Source organism: Pleurodeles waltl, chromosome 4_2, assembly GCF_031143425.1.
Source record: "Pleurodeles waltl isolate 20211129_DDA chromosome 4_2, aPleWal1.hap1.20221129, whole genome shotgun sequence".
Lineage (NCBI taxonomy): Eukaryota > Metazoa > Chordata > Amphibia > Caudata > Salamandridae > Pleurodeles > Pleurodeles waltl.
In genome coordinates this window covers 316167233-316176742 of record NC_090443.1, presented here as the reverse complement: position 1 = coordinate 316176742, position 9510 = coordinate 316167233, and the positions used below count along the sequence as shown (strand labels likewise).

The 9510-nt window shown below is 47.1% G+C and overlaps 1 protein-coding gene across 1 annotated transcript in view; it reads left to right on the top strand.

Moving 5' to 3' along the window:
- Positions 1-1059: 1059 nt before the first annotated feature.
- Positions 1060-9510, top strand: part of FAM83F (family with sequence similarity 83 member F) — a 109335-nt gene continuing 100884 nt past the window's right edge. Inside the window, exon 1 of the mRNA XM_069231285.1 lies at positions 1060-1576. Coding sequence (XP_069087386.1) covers positions 1121-1576 — 456 coding nt within the window. The 5' untranslated portion in view covers positions 1060-1120. The remainder of the gene's footprint in view (positions 1577-9510) is intronic.

Below are 9510 nucleotides of genomic sequence, written 5' to 3'. Positions count from 1 at the left end.
AGAAGAGAGGCAGTGTTGCCAGGTAACGACTAACGGAAGAAAAGCCCGAGGAGGGCGTTTCAGTAAGGAAGGAAACGTACTCAGGGCAGTGGAAAAGGTGAGGAACCTGCACCCCCCACTCCACTGTCAACAGGTGATTTTAGTTTATGGAAGATGCGCCCGAGACAGGGATGTTTCAGCTGCCGTGTGTAGACAAAGGACAGCCAGCCGGGAGACCGCCTTCTTGCCATGCACGTGGCCCTGCACACATTGTACGAATATAGACACCTTCCTTCATCCAAAATGGCGAAGCACTCGCACGCAGGACCTGCATACACATTACAGCTTCAGGACACTGGGCAGCAGGAATTTAAGTGGGATGAAAAAACTGGGGGGGAGGGGGTCTCTCAAAGGCGGGTGCTGGATGTATTTAAGGGCATGGCTTAAAAACAGGTAAGTTAAAATCTGTGCTGAGCATAGTGCCGCCCGGCTGGTATTTTGCTGCTTCTTTCTATCATTCCATTCAAATATATATAGTACAACAACAAACATTACATCTACAACAAGCCAGGACTATTGGCTTTGCCAACTGTTGTTAGTTGCTTGAGATAAATAGGCAACAGCAATGGCTTCTTTGTATAAAATATTTTGATTGCCTCTGTTCTAAACTGATAAGACTGTGAAAGAACTATAGGGAGTCTTTTTGAAGTTACATCAAAGGCAATGAAGGATGGTACTGCTGCAGAGTTAAGATTTTTTTTTCACCCTGAGGCTAAGGTAAAAAATGGAGAGCCCATATGGACCCGTTTCAGCACCTGCTTTTTTAGAACTGCAGGTGCTGTGCAGGACCCGGCCCACTTAAAGCCCTGCCGGCCGGCCATTGTAACTGGGAGCTTTTCCAGAAGGATGCATGGAGAACGGCACGTGGCCGTGGACTTTGACACCCAGCTGTTTTCGGAGGAGATGGGCCCCAGTGGTGTTTGGGTGCGCTCACGGGTGGGTCGGAAGAGGAGGCGTGCCCACGGGAGTGTTCACGGGAGGAGGCGTGACTACAGCTGACAGCAGGAGCCGTGGAGTTACTTTACACCTGCCTCAGTCTGGAGGTGCAGCCGTCGGGGGCAGAGGCGACTTCCTTCACGCCATGGCATTGTCCCAGCTGGAGTGCCTCGACGACAGCCACGTCTACGAGCGCCTCACCGACGTCAAAGCTGAATTCTACTACAGCGAGGAGCAACGTGCCGCCCTCGAGGCGCTAGTGGCCCGGGGCCCCCCAGGTTATCAGGAGCTGCTGAAGACAAACAAGTCGGTCAACTTCCTATCGAGCCATGAGCTTCGCCAGCTCCGTGCCGCGTGGACGCAGTACGTCGAGGCCGAGGCCCCCACCGGCGACGGGGCGGCCAGCAAGGTGCCCCGAGCGGACTCACTGGCCTACTGGCCCAACAAGTCGGACACTGAGATCCCGCCGCTGGACCTGGGCTGGCCCCAGAGCGGAGCCTACCGTGGTCTCAACCGGTTCCTGGTGTACACCCACCCACCCAAGGAGAACGCCCCCCACATAAAGGCCGTCATCAGGCAGCTGGTACAGCAGGCCCAGAAGGTAAGGGCCAGAAGACTGGGCGTTCCGGGGCTGGGGAAGGATGGGGCTCTGCATGTGCCCCTCGGTGGTGACGTGCCTGATGATCAGTACTAGAAGCAGCAGAGAGCCTTGGCGTAGAGTTCAGTCCTGAGGTACTACAACCTACCATTCATTCCAGTGCTGATAGGTACCCACGGCTCTGCCGGTGCTCCTCATCCGAGGCCGGCGGTATCCCGCTCCTCCAGTACTGTGTGCCACACACAGCTCTGCCGCTGCTTCTCACTTCTGACGCGCAGCAGACAGTGCCCTGCACACACTGATACTACACACAGCTCTGTGTTCCCCGATAATGGCCCACACATCAAGTCTGCTTTCCAATGCAGGGACCGGCACAACATTCCGGACATGCACTTCTGGCCTCTCCCACAGCAGCCCTTTTATTACAGCACAGGGACCCCACACGCCTCTGCCCGTGCACCTAGTCCCGACCTGTAACCCCTGTACTGTGGCCACCCACAGCTCTGCCAGCCCTAGCATGCAGCAGTCTTGTTATGCGGGTACGTCGGTGGTCGCACAGCTCTGCCAGTGGTCCTTGGTTCCGACCACAGCGCCCACCGCATCTGTGCGGCTCGTTGGTTGTTTCCGCTTGTGGACTGCGGACTTGGTACAGAGGTGAAAGTCTGCCTGCGGTTTCTAGTTCCTGTTCTGCCGGTTGGCACCAGCGAGGAGTGCCTCGGTGCCTGCCCTCCGCCTGCGGGTGCAACAAGTAAATCTCGGAATTGCTCAGTCATGCCCCCACAGGTCGAAGTGGGCGGGATCTGTGGGGCACGACGTGTCTATACGTTTTTAATTCATCGAAAACCGTTCCCTCATGTTTTAACAGAAACAGTTCCCTTAATTTTTGTTACAAGAGAACGGTCTGGGATGGGGGGGGCCCCAGCTGAAATGGAAAGGAGGGAGTCTCTTGTGCTGTAAAGCTGAGGGAGGGACTGACACCTAAACAAGAAACAAACAGGGGTGTAGCTTGGTCATTAAGACTTGGGAGGGCAGGGGGAAGGGGCGGTTGAGCTTCAACTTTCCCAACATTCAGACTGGCACATAATGTTAAAATGCAGTATATGACAAACAGGCGAACAAGAGTGGCGTAAGGAGCAGCAGAAAAGGAGAGAAATGCAGATTGCCAGGGGTACTAATTGAGAGAAAGTGCATTATTTTGTAAAATAGCGAGCATTTCGAATTCTTGCCAAACAGAGAGAGGGAGAGTGTGTGTGTCTCTTTATGTGTAAAAATTCCTGGAGAAATTGATCAGACTCCACACCATACCTGACTGAAAGCACCTGTACCAAACTATTTATCACAAAATACATTGCTTAGGGGGTTATGGTATTCCATACACCCCCAATTCCCCACCCCAACACACCCCAAAGCTATGCCCCTGGAAACAAGGCTTCTTGCAAGGACGGCTGCTGCCGTAAAAAGAAATGTAAAAGTGTACAACGGGTTAATCTAGTAATCCAAAGACTGCTTGGAAACCACTATTGGTTTTCTTCAACTTATTCAGTGGTGGCCACCGCATAATGCAAGGGGGCGGGCAGAGACTAGGTAAAAATAAAAAGCACTTACCTTGCCTCCGTCCCTGCCGCCTCGCACTCCTCTTCTCCCGGTGTCCCAACATTCACTGCTGGGACACCAGCACAGGGTCCCCCCCAATCCTGGTGCTGCTTTCATGCAAAACCTAGCATGAACGCAGCGCCAGAATTGGTCTGAGCGGCAGTGATTGCCGCTCAGACACAGCCCTGGGGTCTGTACAGTTTCTCCTGCCCTGGCTGTTTAGCACAGCCTGGCTGGAGAGACCTAAGTGTGCATGTGTGTTTGGCCAGCCTCAGACAGCCAGTCAAACACAACTGCGCACTTGGGTGCACTCTCCCCTCCTGTGGCCCAGGCCCGCCCCTCTCTTCATATGCTGCTGGCTGAGCCAGAAACAGAAAAATAAAACAATTGTAAACTATCGTTTTATTTTTCTGCTTCTGGCTCAGCCAGTGGGGCAACGATCCTTCGCCATAGTGAAGGAGCCGCCCCTGAATTTATTATTTTTGAGAGTTATTGTAACCGTGTTAGCAGCTGAGAAGTGGAATGTGTACCATGGAGTCGATTCACCAAAATGCCAGAGGTAGTGGAAGTGGCAAAACACACCCTATGACCTTAATGACATCACTGGTAGTGGCAGCATATGGCATTTGACCATAAAATTTTACCAGAAGGTCATATTACGTGACCATAACCCTGGTGACATGACAATAAGTGGCATCTCTGAAGTTCAATGATAACCGCATGACTAATACAAAAACACAATACATCTGTTTTAGATATCACATATATCAGGGTGCTGACATAATCTTTGAAAGTTCTGGGGCGTAATATGAAGCAAGTGAGCCACACCTCTTCTAAGGGGGTGCAGGGGTCCTGCCTCAGAGGAAAAAAGGGCTCAAATAGTGCATTTTAAAGCACAACTTTCACATATATTTCTTCAAAAGTCATAGGGTGTGAAAGGACACACCTCAGATATTCAAGTCATTTTATGGTATTCCAAGCCACTGAAACATGCCACTCACCAGCAGTTTACTACCTTTTTCCAAAGTGTTCAGTGGGTGCCCCTGTATGCCAAAATGACCTCCATTTTGCCAGAGCCAGTATTTTGTCATGGTTGCCCACCTCAGATATGCCACCATTGATCTCTCTCATGACAATAATTACCTCCAATGTGCTACTAACAGCACCTTGCCACAGGAGCCCCTTTCCAAAATTTCCCTTAAGTATGCCATCTCTAGCATTTTTCCATGGGTGCCTTATATGCCAATACTTTTCTAGTGTGCCAGTACCACTATTTTACCATTAGCCCAAGAACTGCTTCTGTTATTAATTACGTGTAGTATGCCAGTACCAGTATTCTAACTTTATGCTAAGCATTACCTCCAGTCTGCCAGTGGTTTGCCACAGGTGCCTGTCATGCTAAGGATTGCCTTCAGCATTTGCCATGTTTACCTCCTAAGAGAAGAATTACCTTTAGCATGCCAAAGCAAACGTTAAACTCACAAGCATAAAACCACGTCCACATTCATGCTCACTTACATTCACTCACTCACACTCATTGTCACTCACTCTCACTTATCCAGTTTCACTAACTTGCACTCATTCATTGTCACTCACTCTTACTCTGATACAGTCCTACTTTGTCAATCACCTGCACCCACTTTTCCACGTAAATCTTTTTTCTCAGTCACTCCTTGTCACCCTTACTCTTTCTCAGTCATAGTGATTCTAATACTCCTTTACAATCATTCACTCACTTGCCGTCGCTATCACTATCTCTTAATCACTCTGACACACTCATACTCACTACTGACACTCAGTCTCGCACATCATCAACTCACTACCCTTTACTGATACTCACTTTCACTTATACACACATGCTTACACATAAACACACTGGTACATATGATCTCTCGTATATAAATACACTTTGACCCATATGCAGGCACACAACATATGTATAAAAATATTTACTAGTCTCAGTTGGCAGGAAAAGTCCCAGGCCAGCCAGCTCTACCCAATTGTTATTACCGCCAATCGTAAATATATTATTCATGATTAGTGTAATCAAAAGTAGTTAGATAAGGAGGATAGTGGTACCCCAATAAAACCCAAAAGGGTGAGATACCACTGTGTTCCTGGCACTGATTTTGCCACTTCTGAGGTCAAGGTCGCAAGGTGCAAGCCAGAGATCACAGTTCTGACCCTTAAATGACATCCATGGTGTGTACTTTTAGTAGACTTTTATAAAAAAAATGCACTAGGTACAGTATAATTGTGTATTACTAAAACTTATATTTTGAAAGCACTTTTTTTTAATCTCAAATTTTGCAAATTTTGTGACAGCCTGTCTTATACTGTGTGTAATGCAACTTTAAAACAATGACTTAAATATGCATAGTGCTTCCTGTCACAGACTGGGCTCTCATAGCATTAAAGCACAACAAACTCTCCTCCTCATAGCATAAAAACACAACAAAGTCACCTCCCTCCCCGTGCACAAACCAGAATCCATTTTGTGGCTCTTTGGTTACACACGCGTACATCTGCAGTGACCACATTAACCAATAGAGCTTTCAAATGTAAAAGAATGCATCTCCCGCTTGTTCCGTTAACGTGTATTTACTTTTGATTTAAAGTGTGTCTTGTTCTGCAAGCAGTTACCCGAAGGTGAACGACCAATAAATATTGACAGAATACGTTGTTCTTTTTAATAATAACCTTGACTCCACCCCCACTGACCCCTCCCACATTCTGCGCCACACGTTTTTATTACTCTTCGGCCATTGTTTGTTGCACCGGAAATTAGCATACCCTTCTCGTGAGCAAAGCTCTCTCTTGTAACTTCTCTCATTGTCTCTTTTCACTGCTGTCTCTTTCTATGGTCGTTGTCATGCCTGTCTCCTGCTGCAACTTTCTCCGAACCCCGGTCTCCACTGCCTTTTCCCACTAGCCGCTCAATCTCTCTGTCTCTGTCGTGCCTGTCTAATCTCGGTGCCCCGTTGCTCACTTTCCACTAATGTCTCTTGTCAGTATCTTATCGATTATTTGATAGGTTCCTGTCTGTCTCATGATTCTGTCCTTTCTGTCGAAGCCACTCTCCCTGTGGCTTGATACCGCGCTGTCTCTTGACACTGCCTGCCTGTATCCTGATACTGTCCGGCTGTCTCGTGATTCAGTCTTCCCTGTCTCTTGATACTACCTCGTCTGTCTCACATTACTGCTTTCGCTGTCTCTTGACGGTGACCTCTCTGTTTCTGGTCTCTGGCCTGTCTTGTATCTAGGCTTTGTTATGCCTGTCTCTTGTCACTGGATTCTCTGTCTCTGAAATTGTCCAGATACCTGCCCGCATAAAGGTTTATTTAGGTTTTTTCTTACCACTGTTCTGCCTCCATTTGATCCTGCCCGGTCTATCTTGTAATATCTCGAATCTCCGAATGTACTCAAACATGCGTGCAGATAAGTCTGGGAGATGCATGTTCAAATCTTCTTTGACACCTAAAACATAACACACAAATGGGTGTGCACCAATTTTGCACGGAACTCTGGGGATGCCTGTGAGCGACATTTAAGAGAAACCTTAAGAGTGATTACGTTGCGCACGTGAGTAAATTAGGCACTCTTATTTCACTAATGTTCACGATTGTGCACTTGTTCAACTCGTACGTGTAAGTCAGAACATCGCTTTCATAGATCAGATTCACCACTTCTATTGCTATGACATCTCTCAGTCTCGTTACTCATGTGGTACACAGGGGCGGCTGGTACCCTTTGAAAGCGGTGGGCCGAGTGAAGTGCCCCACCTCTGTCCCCCCCACCTAAAAGAAACCCTCTCTCCAAAACCCCAAAGGAAACCGCCCTCTGTAAAAAGCCCAGAATAAAATACCCCCTCCCTCCAAAAGCCCAAATAAACACTAACTACAAAATAAACACAACCACTACACATATATGCTTTGCACACTTAGATGCATTACACATTTGAAATAAAATAAAACAACACTTACCCACAGGCTGCACGTCCTCCTCGGTGTTCTTCTGCTATCCAATAGAGGAAGAGCTCCCATAACCAATCAGGACACTGTTCTCGTGCTGTTAAGCAGCATGAGAGAAGCGCCTGGGTTGGATGGAGCAGGCTGGCTGGATGCTCCTTTAGACCCTGGATGCCTGTGCTTGGTCTCCACCCATTTGTCTTAAGACAGCGGAGTGGAGAGCTTCAAGGTGTGCATGTCACTTTGGCTGGCGCAAAACAGCCGGCCAAAGTGACATGCGCACTTTGGAGCATCCAGTCAGCCCTGCTTCTGTCTTCTGCTGCCAATCAACAGCATAAGACACGTCCAGCATGTCTCTGGGCTCAGGACTGCTGCAGTATGCACTGCACACATCAGTAAAAAATAATTGGCAATGATATCTTCTCATTGCCATTTTATTTTTGCCTGCATGGCTTGCACCAGATTGGGGGGGGAGGTGCTCCCTCACCCTCAATAAGAAACTCCCACTGGTTGTACATGTGACGATTTGTATAGAGGTATTGTGTGGCAGCCCACATGAACGCTAGCTGTTCTGTGTGATAGTGGTAAAGAAAACCTGCCAGTTTGCAGCATGTGCCTTAAATATACTGGCCTTGGTTCAGAGCTTGTCAGAGGTGAGGTGGTATTTATGGTACCCACTAATATCGACATTGTGGGTTTGGAATTTGAGAGCAATAATCAGCACTTATTCTGGGTTTTTGGGGATTGACGTACAGATGCTGGTGCTTAAGCACCTAAATCTGCATGTTACAGTAATTACGGTACTGTTTTCCCCTGTTAAATTCCAGAAGGTTTGACCTATCGAAATTTAACAAAGAATGGGGCATTTAACACACACGTTTATTACTAGGTGTAGTAATTACCACTCAGAATTCCAAACCCTGCAAATACAGGGGTTGGAAAACACCGACCCACTCATAATTGGGGCCTTTGTATTGTATTCCAATAGCAGCCTACATCACACCATGCTGCACTGTGTAGATTGCACAGGTAGAAAGATGTTGTCTTTGTTTTTGATCTTATATGGGAAATGTTTCCATGTCATGCTTGATGACCACTGAGGTGCAGTTATCATGTTATGAGATGCCACACTTAGCAGGGTGATTAATGAAGAGATGTGAGAGAAAGGTACACAGTCTATTGTTTTCAAAAAGATGGCAGCTTTTAAAAGGTCTGCAGGTTCCTTTATGGTATTTCTTCCGTTCATAATCTTTTTAGCTAGCTACTTGCATTGGGTTCTCCATTCTGAGATTTATTTTAGGTCGAGCTTAGCAGTGCGCAAGCGCTGCTGTTTGACATGTTGTAATCTACTCTGTGGGCTTTAACCACAACCATATCACCCCCATCACTTAACTCCTATGCCTGCCTTTCAAAATTCCCTTGATTTCATCGGTAAATGCTTTACATTTGTCCTGCCTTGAGGCTGCTTTGTTACGCCTTGCAGACTGACCCTGTTACATGGATTATGCATGACGGCCAGATACTTTAGTGTGGGCACACTACTTTTCTCTTATGCCTCACTGTTTCGTGCTGCATGGCTGCATGTTGTTTCTTCCTTGTTTTGGGAATGCCTCTGTTTCTTTGTGGTGTCTGCGCACAAAGGCTGCAAGCTGGAGGGAGGTTCATCGAGAGCAATCTCAATCAGAGGAGTGCTGAAGTTTCATATAACTCAAACTCGATCGGGGGAATGCTTTACATGACTACGTGATGTTTCATATAGCGGGACCTCGATCTGAGGAGCGCTTTACATGAGTACCACTTAACCTACAAGTTTAGCAGTTGAAAAATATACAAACCAGAGTATTTAAAACAGAAATACTCAAAGCAGCTCTCCCAGCACGGCAGGAGAGCCAATACTACAACATTCACTACACACGGGAAACCCACCCCATAGTGCTTTGCAGGGCATTTCTTTTTCAAAACATTTTTGCCCATACCTCACCGCATGGTGGTCCTAGGACAGTGGGACCACCATCAAATTGTTCAACACAACATGCTCTGTCTGTCTATGGCATCTCTTGGTCCCTGCACTAGATTTGGGGTGACCTCAACATAATAACCCCTCCCACCAGTCAGTGTCTTTTTAAGTTCTCTCATGCCTGGAGCTTTTGTTTTACAGCTGGGAATAGTTTGTGTTTTAAGAAGGTCTTAACTGTTTTTTTACAACCCTGTAATTATAATTCCTATTGAACTCTGTAATATTTTGATTTGCTGTAAGATTTAAGTACTTACTTATAAAAAAAAAAAAAACAATAGGCTGAACAATACATTAACCTGTCTGTTGGGTGACTGGTTAACTCAAGCCCTTGAGATGTGGGAAAAAAGGTATACCCATTC